Source organism: Oryzias melastigma, linkage group LG16 (assembly GCF_002922805.2).
Source record: "Oryzias melastigma strain HK-1 linkage group LG16, ASM292280v2, whole genome shotgun sequence".
Lineage (NCBI taxonomy): Eukaryota > Metazoa > Chordata > Actinopteri > Beloniformes > Adrianichthyidae > Oryzias > Oryzias melastigma.
In genome coordinates, this window is record NC_050527.1 from 17,051,765 (window position 1) to 17,070,260 (window position 18,496).

The 18,496-nt window shown below is 44.6% G+C and overlaps 1 protein-coding gene across 3 annotated transcripts in view; it reads right to left on the reverse strand.

Moving 5' to 3' along the window:
• Nucleotides 1-1,990: 1,990 nt before the first annotated feature.
• nod1 (nucleotide-binding oligomerization domain containing 1) overlaps nucleotides 1,991-18,496 on the reverse strand; it is an 18,000-nt gene continuing 1,494 nt past the window's right edge. For 2 of the 3 annotated variants that reach the window (XM_024267602.2, XM_024267603.2), the window contains exons 2-11: nucleotides 17,937-18,135; nucleotides 17,700-17,874; nucleotides 11,837-13,649; nucleotides 11,065-11,148; nucleotides 5,358-5,441; nucleotides 4,448-4,531; nucleotides 4,196-4,363; nucleotides 3,989-4,072; nucleotides 3,823-3,906; nucleotides 1,991-2,221 (exon numbers count right to left, since the gene is read on the reverse strand). In XM_024267602.2, the coding sequence (XP_024123370.1) occupies nucleotides 2,149-2,221; nucleotides 3,823-3,906; nucleotides 3,989-4,072; nucleotides 4,196-4,363; nucleotides 4,448-4,531; nucleotides 5,358-5,441; nucleotides 11,065-11,148; nucleotides 11,837-13,649; nucleotides 17,700-17,874; nucleotides 17,937-18,104 (2,817 nt within the window). In that variant the 5' untranslated portion in view covers nucleotides 18,105-18,135 and the 3' untranslated portion in view covers nucleotides 1,991-2,148. The remainder of the gene's footprint in view (nucleotides 2,222-3,822; nucleotides 3,907-3,988; nucleotides 4,073-4,195; nucleotides 4,364-4,447; nucleotides 4,532-5,357; nucleotides 5,442-11,064; nucleotides 11,149-11,836; nucleotides 13,650-17,699; nucleotides 17,875-17,936; nucleotides 18,136-18,496) is intronic. The other variant, XM_036215860.1, reaches the window with a different exon arrangement.

The following is an 18,496-nucleotide window of genomic DNA, read 5'->3' on the forward strand; positions in this document are numbered from 1 at the left end:
CCCGTTGGAAATGACTTGTATCCAGCTCCAACCAAATAAAGTCAATTCAGTCACCATCTTTCCATTATATAGCTTTGCCATTTGGATCCAGACGAGGTTAGGAGGCAGTGATTGGTCCAAGACGGTCTGAGTCAACGTTTCTATAGCAACTACCGTTGTCACTCAGGAGTGAGCTTGTTGGAAACCCATGCCCCTCACACTGAAAGGAGAATCAGTCAATCAAACATTTGGGGTGGGGCCAGCGGGCACCACAAGCGTCTGATTGGTCAGTTTATAACAGTTTATAACAATAAAGAAATATTATCAAAGCTATAACTGTGTTTAGCTTCAGAGCATAAAAAACAAAAGACAATAGAGAAAGCAGGAGAAACAGTGGGAAAATGTAGCAGATAGTGAAATATGACACCCCGGTAAAAAGTCAGTTTAACTGCTATGATCATAGTCCAAAGACCTCATTAGTGCTTTGAAATTTAATGACAAAACAACTAAAATATTAAATATTCACACATTCAGGAAAATCATGGACCCATTGGTGCAAATGTTTTTTTAGGACCAAGATATGACATTGCAACCTTTTGAGTAGTCTAACTGACTGCCTCTGGAATCGTGGATCATAATAGTGGTTCACGTGTGTTGTTATTGCTGCTGAGCAGTAACTGGTGTTTTTAGAGCCGGGGGGTGCAGACAGAAAGGGTGGTGGCTCTGGAACTCACTTCTGAGAGTTGTCAGTGTTGTGGATCAGACTCAATGACACAGATTCTTGACAGGGGGGGTGTCTGAAGAGCTTATTGACCTCACAATGTCATTTTTCCGCTCTAGGTATAACTGCCTTGCAGTTGCAGGAAAGTTTTTGCCCTCAGCCTGATTACTGGAAATTAGACAAAGTGTAGTTTTTGTTGACATCCTGTGGACATTTATGTATCACTGGCACAGCTCATACATGTGGCATTTGGGTGTGGTCAGTAAGGAGCCTGTACTCACACCGTACTAATGACTAGAGTGTGGTGTAAGGACACCCTCGACAGCATCATTCATATGTGCATGTAACTTACACTATCCTTACATTATACTTCACGATACATTAACCACACACACGACAATGGTACGTTCCATTTCCAACAAGGCTAAAGGTGCATTCCCACCGGACGCAGCCGGCACGGCGAAGGCATCAAGTTTCAATATTAAGTCAATGTAAAGACACAATCTGCTGCGACGCAACGTGATTTCAGCGGCGGGCACAGCGTGACATGCATGATGCAGCACCTCAACCAACCAGGGACTCAGCTTTGGGTTCGGGACGTTTTTAGTGACTAGATCAAAGAGTAGGAATAAACATTTAAGATGGCGGCTCCCTTACTGTGGGGAGAAGGCGGGATACACCCTGGACAGATTGCCAGCCCGTCACAGAGCTCATTGAGCTGGATGGATGGCTACGCTAGGGTTAGAGCTCAAACTAGACCACAGACAGACGGAAGTAACGTTTGAAACGGCCCTCAGGTGCAGCTCTCACTGCAGGACTGAAGCACACAGAACCAGAGACTCAGAAAGATCTGGTGAAAACAAACACAGCGATGTGCTTGCTGGTCTCACTGTAGAGTTATCCAAATCATATAAACTCAAGCTACTCGCTCAACACCATCCATGATGTGACAACGAATGAATTCCAGAACAACTTCAGCGGTTGCTCTGTGGCATGAGTGTCAAGGTGTTGAGCAGTAAAGTTTGACAGGCGTCAAAAGAGTGGCGGCAGACGTAAATTTGATGCGCCTGCTACGTTCGGTGTGAAAGCACCATAAGGGAACTGCAAACACGCCTGTGCAGCCGTCCCTTCCTACAACCCCCACGGCCCGGACAACCAAAAACCTGCAGTGCCCTGTCGGGTCACATGTGACCAAGACTCTTCAGTGTCTGCATGGGTTCCTATGAAAACTGTTGTGTGCTTTTCTCCGGCTTCTGCAATAAAGAGGAGCGACAGTGTTGTCTCTTTCCTTTCACTATTTCCATTTTCTTTTAATGCTCAGGACTGAAGATCATAATGACATTTACAGCAGAACCTGGCTGTGGGTGCCAAGCTGCTACAGTTCAACCCCACTAACATCAGAACTAGACCACTTCTGTTTGGGTGAAGCCAGAGCTCCAGAAGTCCAGTCAGTGAAAACGCAGCCGCCGCTCCAGAAGAAACTCCTCCTCCTCCTCCTTAGAGATCTGGTTCCCCTTTACACTGTGGGAAGAGATCACACACTGTCAGAACCAGGGCTGAAAGAAGATTTTTTGTTTGTCATGCCAGTTCTAATTTACTGCTTTAGTTCACCATGTCACCATTTACTTTTTCTATCATAAAACAAATTGTTATTGAATTTAACTGACCAATCACAACACAGATGAGAAGTTTATGAATCATTTATTGTTGTTCTAATCCTGTTGTACCTTTGTGTATATAAATTAATGATCAGGTGACTGTGAATGAATTGAATGTTACCAAATAAAAAATCAAACGCACCCCATGACACGCGCATGTACACTGGTACTGTTTCCAGACAACACAGTCTCATTCCTAAGCCTTCACACACAGGCGCCTGGTTCAGGACCAATCCATGTCACCCCCGAACCCCTGGGTGTCCCCATCTCATCATCCCCGACATGCTGACTGTTCGGATGCGGTATCAGACATGAACCGGAACCAGGTTAGGGTACCGGTGCGCTCCACGTCCAGACACCGGACCGGTTCTGGCTCGCGGCCCAGAGGTTGGGGACCTGTGATTTAATGGGAATAGCCAACACGTCAAAAAACGATGAGTTAGGGACACCCAAAAGTGATGCCGAGGGGTCCCAAATGTGTACATCTGATGACGTGGGAATGAGGACGGGTCGCTACGGAAGCAAGAGAGCACAGACCGAGAGAGAAAGAGAGATCCAGTGCATTTCATCGACTGGCCGATGCACCACTAAAAACAATGCAAACCTCCCGATAAAGGGCTGCCTGCTCTCAGCTTGAGAGTCAACTTTTATTTTTTTCTTTCATAAGAGCGACCACGGCTTCTGTCATGAGTTATGCATAGAAAACTGGCCGCACATCCGCCTTCCACCTTCAATTCTTTCAGAAATCCAAGGGACCAAAAGGTACTAGGTGATAGGATTCCATAAAAGAGCTGGAATCTGCAGAGTGAAACCTGAAGATAATGCCAGCAAATAATCAGAGTGGATATTAAAGGTAAACGTCACCGCTGAGACATTTTGTCTGGTTTGTTTTAATGTTACTATTATATTCAAATATTAAAGCTATCATGCACAAAGTCAGCAAGATCAAAACTTTCTTTTTTAGCTGGATGTTGAACCAAAACAAAGCTTTCATTCGAGTGAATGCTGGTGGGATGGTGTAGCTCCAAACGTCCATTTGGAGAGTCCTCTTTTCTGCCATCCTCACACGCTGACTGAGAATGAGCAGAAGTCGTCTGCTGCATTAAGAATTTATAAATAGACTGGGGCCTTTTTTGTGATTCTTTTTCCTCTTGGACGGTGTGTGTTTAAATCCAGGTGACACTGAAGACGTATTCCCGCCTGGTGGGTACTGCCTTACACTCCAGCATAAAGCAAAACCTGATACTGCTCTGCAGATAACAGTTCCTCATCTCAAGATTCTGGATCACACCTCCTCAGAGTCTGCTCAAAAACTCTGTCGCTTTTACTTTTTGTTGATGCTTTACTCCAACATTTTTGAACTGCTTCAGTGACTTTCTGTAGTTTTTCTTTGACTGACGTCCTCAGAGTTTGAAATGTGCTGTTCATCTGAACACCTTCCTGTGTTACTGCCAGGATGCTCACCAGATCTCCTTAAGCTTTGTGTTCTCAGCGAGGGCCTCTGCGAGCTGCCGCGTCCCCACCGCCGTCAGCAGGTTGTTGATCAACCTGCAGAAAACCGCCGCAGCTGAGTTTCTGTCTGATGCCACCGGTCCACACCTGTGAGGTTCTGGATGCCAGTGCTCCTCACCAGAGGTGGCTTAGACCTGTGTTTGCTCGGACCAGCTCAGCTAAGGTTGGAGCGGCGTCATCCCCCAACTGGTTCTCCACCAACCTGCAGCAGAACAGGTGGTGAAAGTGAAGCCCAGCGCAGGTCCAAAGGGGTTCTAAGAACCGCTGCTGCTTCACACAGAGAAAGAATTACACTAGATTCTTATTGCATTAATGTTCAGATTACCAGAATATTCTGAGGACCGTGTTCTCCTTCAGCGCCTCTGCCAGGCTCCTCCCTCCTCTGGATGTGATGCCATTGGCTGCCAGGCTGAGGTTGGTGAGTGTGGGGTGGTTCCTTAAGGCTTTGGCGAAAGCCTCTGCACCCTCGTCCCCAATGCTATTCCCCCACATCCTAAAACAAGCACACAGCGGTGATCTCACAAGATAACGGGTGGAGCAGGATAACAGGGAGCTCACTTGACCAGGGTTCACCTACCCCACGTCAAAAATGGACCTGCTCTTCTGAATGGCAATGGCCAGATATCTTCCACCTACGCCCGTGATCTTGTTTTTACCAATCCTGAGGAACGGCGACAGTGTTCACCATTAACTCAAAATAACATTCAGATTATTGACCTCGTTTTACTGGGAACACCATCAATCTAAAAAATATATTTACTCTTTCATGACATACAATAGAACAGTATGGAGAGAAAACAGGCTCACCCCAATCTGTGCATAATTCTTGATCTGTAACTCACACAATGCATTTTGTGCATAAGTACAAACATTATTAAATAAAAAAAAACACAAAATACAGTTTACACATACACAAATTTAATTATAACAGCTTGAAACCAACTGCACAAAAATCTTAAAAATGTTGCACGTATTGCTTGTTACGCACACACAAAATCTCTGATGACCCAGCATTCTAGTAGTTTTTAAACGCATCACGGATGGATGACTCTTAGAAATGTGAAGAGTCTCACATCATATTTGTGTGCAAATGTGTGCGCAACAAGCAATTTGTGCGTAATTTTTATAGATTTGTGCATAATTTAGTTTCAAGCTGTTGTAATTTTAAGTTGTGCGTGTGTAAATTGTATTTTGTACTTTTTTATGTTATAATTTTTGAACTTATGCACAAAATGTATTGTATGAGTTACAAATCAAGAACACGCACAAATGGAGGTCAACCTATTTTCTCTCCATATAGAATGGCTCACATGTAACACCTTACTAAAGGAAAATCTGTACTAAAGCCAGGTGTGCTGCTGTCTAAGGATTAGGATTTTAAAATTATAATAAGTAAATGTGCCTTTTATCATAAGTAAAAAGTTATTCCTCCCCATTTTAAGACCAGTATGTTTGGTGAGATTTGGTTCATATTGTCCATGACTTACTTGAGCACCGCCAGCTTGGGGCATTCCTCGACTATGTGAGCCACCAGTTTGGCTCCCACATCTGTGATGTTATTGTTGTAAAGCCTGAACACAGAAACACTTGAATCAGTGCAGTCAGTTCCTGTCCAGCATGCAGGTGGGGGCGCCAACATGAGCCAAAACCTCGCCTTCATACATCCACCGATCTGCTGCTGCAGTTCACACTCCCACACAGACACACAGATCAGGAAGTCTCATTAGTTGTCCCTCCATTGGGGGATCAGTGAGATGCAGTCACAGCCATGCTAGGGAACCATATGGGGTTTTACCCCCCAACAATCCAAACCATAATGCTAAGTGATAAAACAGGGAGGCATTAAGCTAAACAGGAAGTGTCCATGCAAACCACCACCCATTACATTTTAAACACACACTTCAGTACTAACAAACTCAGTTCCATTACAGAACACACATTCACAACAACAAACTGCCTAGAGAAAGCCCTATCCCCTGTGGGAGGGGCTAGCAGCTGGTGGATTTGCCTGAAACGGGCCATGTGACCTAAGGAGCCAACACCCCGTTGGCTCCTTAGGTCACATGGCCCACGCAGAGATGGTCACTCATAGGATTTAGAAAACTGGAAATAAATAGCATGTGAGCTTTTGCTTCCCAAGATCTGGTTTTGGGATGTTAGTCCATTGTACGGGATCCATCGGGATCCATTTATTATGGCCCGCAGCAGCAGTCTACTGACTGCAAGGACCATATTGTTTTTGCTTTAACATTCTATCTACCAAAATTTCACCCCCGCCACATGAACGAAAAGTACCTCAAAATTTTATCACACCTAGGGAAAATTGAAAATGATTTTTTGCCATGTTCCGCGTGACCCCCCTAAAGGGATGACATCACGGCGAGCGTTTTCATAAAATGAATGGGCCAAAAATCGCTTATGGGGCAAAAAAAAAATATTTCGAAATACGCAAACGAAAGCCCATGGCACGTGTCGGGGATAAACCCTAGAACATTTGAAATCATTATGGGATGGCCACATGACCTACGGCTTGGCGGCCATCTTGTGGCGAAGTTGGAGAAATGGTGATTTTCAACAATATGGGAAAACAACACTTTGTTTGTCCGATTTTCACGAAACTTGAGAATCATGTCATCAGCTCAAGTCTACAACAACCCAAGAAGTTTCATTGACCTTTGACCTTGGGAAGATGAAGCCATCTTGAAATTTTGAAAAAAAGCCATTTTACTGCAAGCTACAAAAAGAAATACAGTGAGGGAAAAACTATTTGAACCCCAGCTGATTTTGTAAGTTAGACCACTAAAAAAGAAATGATCAGTCTATAATTTCAATGGTAGGTTCATTTGAACAGTGAGAGACAACAATGACAAAAAAAATCCAGAAAAATGCGTTTCAAAAAAAGTTATAAATTAATTTGCATTTCCATGAAGGAAATAAGTATTTGATCCCTTTGAAAAATGTGCTTCAGTACTTGGTGGCAAAACCTTTGTTGGCAGTCACAGAGGTCAGCCATTTCTTGTAGTTGGCCACAAGGTTTGCACACATCTCAGGGGGGATTTTGGCCCACTCCTCTTTGCAGATCCTCTCCAAGTCATTAATGTTTCGTGGCTGATGTTTGGCAACTCGAACCTTCTGCTCCCTCCACAGATTTCTATGGGATTAAGGTCTGGAGACTGACTAGGCCACTCCATGACCTTAATGTGCTTCTTCTTGAGCCAATCTTTGGTTGCCTTGGCCGTGTGTTTTGGATCATTGTCATGCTGGAATACCCAACCACGACCCATTTCCAATGCCCTGACTGAGGGAAGGAGGTTCTCACCCAGCACTTGACGATACATGGCCCCATGCATCCTTCCTTTGATGCGGTGCAATTGTCCTGTCCCCTTGGCAGAAAAACACCCCCAAAGCATAATGTTTCCACCTCCATATTTGACAGTGGGGACGGTGTTTTAGGGGTCATAGACAGCATTCCTCCTCCTCCAAACACGGCGAGTTGAGTTGATGCCAAAGAGCTCAATTTTGGTCTCATCTGACCACAACACTTTCACCCAGTCTTCCTCTGAATCAGTCAGGTGTTCAGTGGCAAACTTTAAACGGGCCTGTAGATGGACTTTCTTGAGCAGGGGGACCTTGCAGGCACAGCAGGATTTCAGTCCTTCACGGCGTAGTGTGTTACCAACCGTTTTTGTGGTGACTATGGTCCCAGCTGCCTTGAGATCATTGACAAGTTCCTCCCGAGTGGTTCTGGGCTGATTCCTCACCGTTCTCATTACCATTGAAACTCCACAAGGTGAGATCTTTCATGGAGCTCCAGACCGAGGGAGATTGGCAGTTAATTTATATTTCTTCCATTTGTGAATAATTGCACCAACTGTTGTCACCTTCTCACCCAGCTGCTTGGCGATGGTCTTGTAGCCCATTCCAGACTTGTGTAGGTCCACAATCTTGTCCCTGACATCTTGGAAAGCTCTTTGGTCTTGGCCATGGTGCAGAGTTTGGCATCTGGATTGATTGATTGCTTCTGTGGACAGGTCTCTTTTATACCGGTAAAGAGCTGAGAGGTCAAGGTCAGCTTGTTACTTGTATTAGACCCACCTCGGAGCTAGAGATCTTGCTGACGGATAGGGGATCAAATGCTTATTTCCTACATGGAAATGCAAATTAATTTATAACTTTTTTTGAAACTCATTTTTCTGGATTTTTTTTTTGTCATTGTTGTCTCTCACTGTTCAGATGAACCTACCATTGAAGTTATAGACTGATCATTTCTTTTTTAGTGGGCAAACTTACAAAATCAGCTGGGGTTTAAATAGTTTTTTCCCTCACTGTACCTCCTAGGGGCTTTTATCAATTGTTATGTCACATCACTGACCATAAATGGGAATGTACTGTGAGAAAAATGTTGCAATTAGAAGTTGTAGAATCTGAATGGCGTGTGCGTGGCGAGGTCACCACATATTTTGGCCAATTTGCGTAAAAAGGATATTCGCGCGTTCGGAGGCCCAAGCTGAGCGAAACGATATAACTTTTGAAACCGTAATAACGTTGCGAAAAAAAACTGCTGACTCAGCAAAAACAAAAATTTAGTTCGCAATTCGCGAATGAAACCAACATAGCTTTACTGGATATATCCATGGCTAATTTTTACATTATTACGGGATGGCTCCACGACCTACGACTTGGCGGCCATTTTGTTTCGAAATCTGACATTTTGTGAATTTTACAAAGATGAAACGTACCTTTTGTTAGTCCAATTCTTACGAAATTTGACCCACATGCCGCTGGTGTTAGTCTTCAACGACCCCTAAAGTTTCGTTGACCTTTGACCTTGGGAAGGCCCACCATCTTGATTTGTCCAAAAAAAAAAACGTCTTTTAGCAACAGCTTCGAACAAATATAACTTTTAGAGATATTTGTCAAACGTTTCCAAACGCTTTTGGCATCATTGGGAAACCAATGGCATAAAATATATGGTATTACAAGCTATAGATTTTAAACGGCGTGCGCATGATGAGCTCGCAAAAGTGGCGTAGTCTTAATACACGCTCATATCTCAATGCATTGCTATAAGACTTTAATATGTTGATCCCAGGCTTAAGCTGTAACAGGTATTATAACATTGAATATGAACATATAAGGAATGTGGGCGTGGTTAGCAAATAACCTCCGTTGCTAAAGAAATCCAAAAATGTACTTTTGACGATTCTTGCGAAACCAACGTCAATCTGTTTGGTGACCTCAGGTGAACAAAACATAAAATGGTTGCTATGGAGATAAAACCAACAGAAAAGCCGCCATTTTGAAAAAAGGGCCTTTTTAAGCAATTTCTTACTTAGATCTCACCCCGGGTGTACTGCACAAGAGGGATGGGATTTGGGGGGGCGTAGTGGCTGCTTAGCAAGTGAGCTTGTGTCAAAGGTGGGCCTCGAGGCCGGCGAAGGTGCGAATAGGCAGGTGGCTTGCTATGAAAATGTAATATGTTGATCCCAGGTTGAAGCTTTAACAAGTATTATAATTTAAAATATGACCATATAAGGAATGTGACCGTGGTTAGCAAATAACCTCAGTTGCTAAGGAAATCCAAAAATGTACTTTTGCCGATTCTTGCAAAACTAACGTCAATCTGTTTGGTGACCTCAGGCAACTAACAGAAAAGCCGCCATTTTGAAAAAAAAGTGCTTTTTTCGTCAATTTCTCACATACATCTTATTCCAGCTACACAGTAAGGGGATGGGGGGTTAGTGGTGCATAGGGGCTGCTTAGTAGGTGAGCTTGTGGCAAAGGTGGGCGTGGAGGGCAGCGATGGTGCGTAGGGGCGGGCAGCGAGGGTGGCGATTCTGCGTAGGGGTGGGCGGCGAGGGAGAGGGCGGGTAGCGACTGCGGGCCATCCAACGCCGCTCACAGCTTTAATTTTGTTTGATTTTTGATTACTTGAGTTTTGTAAGATTCTGTTTGTTTGGAGGCAGTGTGGTTTACAGTTTTTCTTTGTGGTTCGTTTGTGACTGTATTTGAGTTGATTCATGTTTTGTTAATGAAAATGAAGCATTGAGCAGGGAGTGCTCCAACCCTCAGGCAAACCTTGGCTGGAAAAATCCATCTGAGGCGGTGTAGGAGATAGTGAAGGAGTGGAGGCTGCTGCAGCTGTTGCCAATGCCACTAACCTCGTTGGGCGGAGCCAGGTGCAAAACTTCCTGCTGACGTAGCAGAGGCAGAACAAACTGTTCCTCCAGACTGAGGTTGCCACAGAGGAATTGAAGCTCCTTCTTTAGATGATGTAGGTGAAGTTTGAGACAACAGCTCGTAATGTGGAGCTAAGGCACTTGAGAGTGCAGGTTTGGGAGTTGGAAAGACAACCTTGTTGCTCCTGGCGCCACATTCCCGGCTCATCAAAAGTTTGTGAGTCAACTCATTGCTGGTTTTTCAATTTAGAGAATCTGAAGGACATTCAAATCAACATTTTTACGTGTTTTCTGGCCTCTTGAGCCTGGAAAAATCATGCGTTTAGCTGGTGTGTGAAGCATGCTGCAGCCAGTCTCTACTGCAGCCTGGAACTCTTCTCCAGCTGTTATATTGTCTGGTAGTTATTGTAGAATTTGTGTTTAGTCCCACTCTATGTTCTTAAGCGTTTGGTATTAGTGATGCTTTAAGTGAAGCTATAGGGGTGAATTTAGAACTAAGACAAAAACAATTACTCTTATCTTGTGCACCTCTGATCGCCTCGACTCAACAATAGGGGTGCAACAAGTTTCAGTCTTCCTAGGCTGGTGCAAATCTACAGTGTAGTGTCTGAGTCCTGTGACAACTCTTTGGTGGAGAATGTGAACAGGTGTCTTTTATACAGACTACACTTCAAACAGGTATCAATCCTACAGGTAACAAGTGGAGGATAGGGGAGCCTCTTACAGAAGAAGCTGCAAGTCTTTAAGGGAGAAGTTTGTTGGTGATGCAATTCTAAATTTTACTGAGGAAACGACTAATTTAATTAAAAATCATACAATGTGATTACCTGAATTCTTATACAGGCCTCTCTCATATTTTAAATGACGTCAACAGTCTTCATTCTATGCAGATACTCTAGTGTTGATCACTCATGTCCCTACCCCATGGTGCTCAGATCAGCATAATTTCAAACTGGAGCGGTGACACAGACAGAAGACGCTGAGGAACAGCTACAGAGCAACAATGTCTACTCACCCCAAAATTTCCACAACTTTGTGCTTGCACAGTTCTTCAGCCAAAATCTCTATGCTGCTGTCTGACAGCCTGTTAACGCACAACCTAAAGAGAGACCAACAGGTGAGCAAAGAGGCTGAGGCCATATGCAGACATGGACATCCAGCAATGCAGATTTGAAGACAAACTGATTCCTGACAGGATGTGCACCATTCAAATGACTTTTGATGCTTTTAATGTGACAGATTACCCACAGAAAACTCCAGAGGAGCAGGACTTTTACAACATCCATAGACACTGTTCCAGACTCACACATCTCTGACAAACATTTGAGACATTTCTGTCAATCTGTTTGTTTCAAAAACTCTCCGGAAGGTCAAACTTTAATTCTAAAGGTCTATGTAGTCAAACTAGTTTATTACACTTGATATGAGACAATGATGTGCTATTGTTAGTGAGAACAAACAACATTATATTGTAAAACAACACATTTACTCCAGGACATCTTAAGGGATATAGCGGGTCAAGAAAATAGACAGTTGGAACAACATATTTCCTGGTAAAAATCGGCTTGATTCCTTAAAAAGCCCTGCAACAGATTGGAGACCTGTCCAGGATGTACCCCACCTTCGCCCAACAGTTACTGGGTTAGGCTCCAGCAGCCCTGAGAAGGGATTAAACAGGTCAGGAAAATTTATGTTTTCCTCTCAGTGAATTAGTACTCAGTCAGGAGTTTTACAATCGGACCAAATTACATGGTGAGATTTAGGAATTTGTTGCACACTTTTCTTACCGCACCACGGTCATCCTGCTGAAGGACGGCCGGAGCTGCTTCACTCCATAGTCACTGATGTTGTTGTTGTCCATGTCGAGCCGCAGGAGCGTCCGGTGGTGCTGCAGGACAAAGTTGAGGGCGGTACAGTCGCCCGAGTACACGTTACAGTATCCTAGCTTGATGAAGTACGGCGTGATGCCTTTGGCTGTCATCTGAGCAATCTGTCTGCTGCCCGTCTCAAAGATGCACCGCACCATCCAGAGAAAGTTGGGCAGAACGTGAACCTTGGTGCCGTCATCCCCTTTGTAAGTGGGTAAGCCCTGCATGTGGCTCCGGACCACCGTGGACAGGTAAGACTTCAGTGTAGCTCGTTTCCTCCGCAGTAAAGCAGGGCATACCAGATGTCCCATCAAGCCTAGCTGAGACTTTGCCAGAAGCCCACACAAGAACAGATTGGTGAACAGGAAGTGCTCATTGGTGGAAAATGGTTTGTTCAGGCTCAAATTCACAGGGCGGCCGATGCAGAATGGCAAGGGCGTGCAAGACACCTCTTGCCTCCAGCTGCACTCGCTGAAGAACTTGAGGATGAAGTCTGTAGAGGTCTGTTCTTCCAGCACAAGAGCAAACGCTGCCAGGAACGACTGCAGGGTGATGTGAATGAATTCAAAGTTCGCAGGGCCTCCGCTGGAGTCATAGTCACTGACAGGTCTCAGGAACCCCAAAGACAAGTCCTCCTCTGTCAGACCACACTCACTGATCTCCTCCTGGCTGCAGATAAAGCTGCCGCGCTCCAAGCCCTGCAGGGCCAGTTTTGAAAAGGCGGTGAGGGGTCTGAGTCCGGCTCTGAAGGTTTCTGAGGTGCACCGAGTGCTTTTCTTCAGGGAGGAGGCAGCCGGTGAGGCCAAGCGGCTGAGGAAGACCTCACACAGCAGCAGGAAGATGTTTGTCAGCGTGATGCAGGTGTCAGGCAGGTGAAAGTCATCGTGCATGGTCTGCAGGTGCCTGAAGCTCTTGAAGACGATCCAACAGAAGAGGGGGGTGGAGCACAGGCCGCAGAGGTGGGGGCTGGCATCCAGCTGAACTGACACAAGCTCTCGATGCTCCTGCTCCTTGAAGTGAAGATTGATGTAAGCCTTCAGGTGGTCTGGAGAGAACCCTCGGAGAGCTACCTTCTTCCGGATCACCCTACTTTGGATCTCAATCCCTGTTCGCGCCGTCATCACCTTGTTGGAGCCCTTCAGCAGCTTCCCACTCAGAAGGCTCATGAGCAGCTGAAGGGCGTTGGCATTGGCTTCTGGTGACACCACTTCAGGAATTTTCAGAATGTCCACATCCTCCTGTATTTCATCAAAGCCATCAAAAGTGAAAACAACTTTCTCAGGAAAGCGCAGGATGTAATCAAAGACTTCGTTGTCTGGGTCGTGGTCTGGGTAACAGTTATATTTGAACAAAAGGTTCCTGAGGGAGATCTCCTCTGCATCCTTGAAGATGCTGAACATCCTGCAGCGAAACTTGAAAAAGAAGAGGGCATCGGTCTTCAGCTCCTTCTTGGACCAGAGGTTCGCGAACTTTTGCAGGAGGATGGACTTTCCCACTCCAGCATCTCCCATCACATAAATGACTTCCCCCTGCGGATTGAAGACCGCATCATCTCCCAAGAGCTGGTTCAGGTTCTCCAAGAAGCCCAGGCTCTCATTAGTGTCGTTTAGTAGCTCCATCACTGTGTCCGTGTAGAGGTCTTCTAGCCGGGTCTCCTCCTGCTGCCCATACGACATGATGAAGCTGGTGTCCCGGCTGATCTCGTGCCGCAGCTTCTGGCTGTACCTGCTGACTGAAGGCATGGACACAGTCAGTCAGCAGCCTGTCTCTGTCTGCAGCACAACCCCCCATGTACACAAGAGCCATCCATCTCAACCAGAGGGAGAGAGCGGTCGCTGCAGGAATCCCAAAAACACTGAAAGAAGCTTCACCAAAGTTCAGCCAGGAAACCACAGAAAAACCTGAAACATCTCTGAATGATCAAACAAACCTCTGAAGCATCACAAGATCTTTGCAGCTTCATCCCAGTCAGTCAGCTAGAGGTATGCTGCCACCTCTTTGCCGCCTTCCCCTTCCCCTACCCCTACCTCGCCTAAAGCATCCTCTACAATGAGGTTACTTTTGTCCAAGACACAAAAAAAACTACACCATATTGGAATGGTATAAAACCAATGAGACATATCTTAGCAGACACACTAAAATGACCATAAAATGATTAATTTTGGTCTGACTTTAAAAAGGAAAAAACTCTGATCATCAGAAAAATAATTCCCAAATCATGGTAATAACTTTTTTGTACAAAGTGCAACAAATGAACGACATTTCAAACTTTTTATAACTAAATAGGCTATTATATATAAACACAACACATACCTGATGCATGGTTGTTATTTTATTCAAATCTACACACAGACTGGGATTTACACAAACTGTTAGACTCTTCGGTCTGTATTTATAAACGGATCAGTGGGTCGCCGACCTCGCCGCAGACTGCTAGCGCCCGTTATATATGGGCCGGTCCGCGCCCGGATCAGCGTAACACGGTCTGATCCGACTGAGAACAGTGCAGCCGGTCGACGCCTGATGGCCCTGCAGACGGGTGAGAGGGCTCAGTGAGACCTCAATTCACAGCGAGGAGCGGCAAGGTCTGGGCGTCCACTTTAAAGCAAACAGAGGCCGGACTTATCATCAAACAGGGGCCGGTTGCAAAACAACACCGCGGGGTAAATTCGGGGGCGGCAACGCTGGGGGCCCCAGTTCTACAAGTGGATCCACCCAGCCTCTAACAGAGGGACTCGGGCACCAACGCGACAGCGGGCAGGCGGTCCTTCATATGACACATTTCCCGGTCCGCCCACCAGACGGAGATTCAGGCTGATGGACTCTTCCCTCTTCACTACTGAAGAAGTCCTGGTTAGTTTATTTTTCTCCTCTTAGTAATCTGATTACCAGCAGGTTGTCTGGTCTGATCTGAGGTCGAACACACATATAAATACCACGATCATATGCCATAAAACTAAAAGATCGGTGGTCCTGCCAGAAAACATGAAAATAGTGAGTAGTCTAAAGCAAAGTCATTGACTCTGAATAGACTACAAGATCAGCCTAAATGTTCATTATTGAGAGTAAACTCACTCAGATCGTGTTCAAATGTTTTCTAGAAGCTCTCCTTTATCAGCTGACAGCAATAATTTCCTAGTGAAAAGTCACATTCTAGTTTTTCCAGATCTGTTTGTACAATTGTAACACAGCTCTAAACAGACATCTGTACCATTCCAATATGGCATCCAACTTTGTGGCAAATCCATATTTAAAGCCCCCTGTGATTTAGCAAGTTCTTCTACTAAGAAATCGTGGAGGTGTCGGACATTTCACTCTCAGGTGGATGCCCAGTGTGAGAGACATAATCTAAAAAGAAAATCTGGAAATCACATAGCTTTTTTATACAATTTATTTGTATGCTACTGCTGCAAATAAGTATTTGAACACCTGATAAAATTAATGTTAGTATTTGGTACAGCAGCTGTTGTTTGTTTCCTGTAGTTGTTCAACAGGTCTACACTGCAGGAGGGATTTTGGTCCATTCCTCCACACAGATCTTGTCTAGATCAGTCAGGTTTCTAGTCTTTGAGAGTTTGAGAGTTTGATCTCCCTTCAAAGATGTTCTATTAGGTTTAGGTCTTGAGACTGGCTAGATAACTCCAGAACCTTGATCTGCTCCTTACAGAACCACTCCTTGGTTCTCCTGGCTGTGTGCTTCATTGTCATGATGGAAGATCCAACCACGATCATCTTCAATGCTCTGACCAAGAGAAGGAGATTGTTCCTTTAACATCTCTCATTACATGACCCGATCATCCTCTCCTTAATACAGTAGCAGTCGTCCTCTCCCATGTGCAGAAAAACACCCCATAGCATGATGCTACCACCCCCATGCTTCACAGTGGAGATGGTGTTCTTGGGATTGTCCTCATCATTCTTCTTCCTCCAAACACTACGAGTGGAATTCAGACCAGAAAGATCTATTTTGGTCTCATCTGATCACATAACTTTCTCCCATGATCCTCTGGATCATCTATATGGTTAAACTTAAGACAGGTCTGGACATGTGCTGGTTTATTTATTTTGTTTTATTTATTTATTTATTTTTTTAACTTGTCCTGTCCAACAGCTGAGCCAACAGATGTGGGCTGAGAGCTTCTTGTGTTGGGCAGATTTTACTGTCACAACAGGGATTTATTGAGTATAAACCCCTGTTGTATTTCGTGCTAAACTTTATTTATATTGATTATGTTTTATTTTATTTATTTATTTATTTTTCTTTGTTGTTGGACCGGGCGGAAAAAAGGAAGAGGGTGGGGGAGGGGTGGGGGGGAGAAGATGGCAACAGAGGGAAGCAACATCATAAAACAACCAGGACTAAGTGATAAACTAGAATGGGCGGGGCCTGTCTACACACACACTCTATAGTTACACACACACTTGTTGGCCAAGATAGTCTAAACATTTAAACTAAATATACTCACATATACTATACATATACTACACATGTACTCAATTCAACTGTAACAGCAGCTCACACACTCCATCATACAAACCCATTCAGATAAAGACTTTCATTCTATCACACAAACGGTTAGTGCTAAGGTGAGCTGACACCTGTGCTCAGGTGAGTGATTATGTTTCACTGAGGTGGATGGTGATGGAATGTACTCAGGGGGAGAGCGTGACATGTGCTGGTTTAAGCAGAGGAACCTTTTGTACCACACATGATCCCAAACCATGACGTCTTAGTGTATTACCAACAGTAACCATGGAAACGGTGGTCCCAGCTCTTCTCAGGTCATTGACCAGCTCCTCCTGTGTAGTTCTGGGCTGATCCTCATCTTTCTTAGGATCACTGAGACCTCACCAGATGAGATCTGGAGCTCCCGTCTGAGGCAGATTGACACTCATGTTTAGCTTCTTCCATTTTCTAGTAATTGCTCAAACGGTGGATCTTTTTTTCATCAAGCTGCTTGGCTATTCCCCTATTGCCCTTTCCAGCTTTGTGGAGGTCTTCAATTTAGTGTCTTTGGACAGCTCTTTGGTCTTAGCCATGTTAGTAGTTGGAGTGTTGCTGATTGTTTGGGGTGGACAGGTGTCTTTATGCAGCTAACCAGCTCAAACAGGTGCTTCTCATTTAGGATAATAAGTGGAGTGGAAGCAGACTATTTAAAGGTGGACTAACAGGTCTATGAGTGTCAGAAGTCTAGCTGATAGACAGCTGTTTAAACACTTATTTGCAGTAAATAAACTATTATAAGAAATCATACAATGTGATTTCCAGATGTTTTTTTAGATTGTGTCTCTCACAGTGGACATGCACCTAAGATGAAAATGTCAGACCCCGCTATGATTTGAGTAAGAGAACTTTCAAAATCACAGAGTGCTCAAATAATTATTTGCCCCACTGTACAGTCACTGCTCCATGTAGCCATGAGGCTAAAAACGTTTACATGTGTTTGGTGCATCAACTTAAAGAATACATTTTTGGACAAGTGTCCATATGATGCATTCTTGATGCATGTCGAAAGACAAGCAGCAGACACGAATTTGATGCATGAATCGTGTTTGGTGTGAACGCAGCATTACTGCTTGTGGTAAAACTTGTCTTTTGATTTCATTAAACATATAGATGTAAGGCTATTTTTTTAAATAAAGCCCTCATTGAAACCAAGAAACTGAGCTAATGTTACCCTTCCATCTTCAGGGTGTATTTTGTAGACATGGCAAAGGCTGAATGAGGCTGTGATCAATCAAACACTTTCTTTCAGGGACAGTATCAATGTTGAACACTCACTGGGGTCGCTGTTAACCACTTCTGTCCCAATGACACTGCCACTTGGTTTGTAGTTGATGTCCTCCAGCCATGGCTGCAGGTCTCGGTATGCATCACACACTTTGTAAATGACATAGAGGAAGAACTCGCAGGCCTCCTCCCCCTTACACTGCACCAGCTCCAGGACTTTACGCACCTAAAGGAGACGGAGAAGCTCTTCATCTGGGCAACACTGACGAAGGTTGCAGGCTCTCTTACCTTGTCTGGTTTGGTGGGGATTCGCTGAACAATCTCCACATCTTCCTGGCAGAAAAAGCCATTCAGCAGCAGGTTGTGTAGCAGGCACTGGATGCTAGTGATCGTGGACACCAGCAGCTCTCTGTGGAGGGTCAGCAGGTGAAGGCACGGGACACTGGATTCTTCCATCAGAGCCACAGTTGCAGTGGAGCAATCACTTCTGCAGAACCAAAACACAACCAGTCACCTGACTGCTAACCCAGGACATGCAAGGTGTCACAGAAAGGCTGCTAAGGAAGCTTCAAACGGAGGCGGAAGGCTGATGATATGGGCTGTGTCCAACTGCAGAAATCATGCACATTAACTGCTGCAAAAATTTACCAGCAGATACTAATTAAATTAATAAGAATTAAATAAAATAATAAAATGGGGGGGGGGGTTCCATTTTTATGAACCTGCCTTGTTTGAAGTCCTCCTATGACAATTTTTTAATTACCGTATTTTCTGGACTATAAGTCGCGGTTTTTTTCATAGATTGAATGTCCCTGCGACTTATACTCCAGTGCAACTTATATACGAAT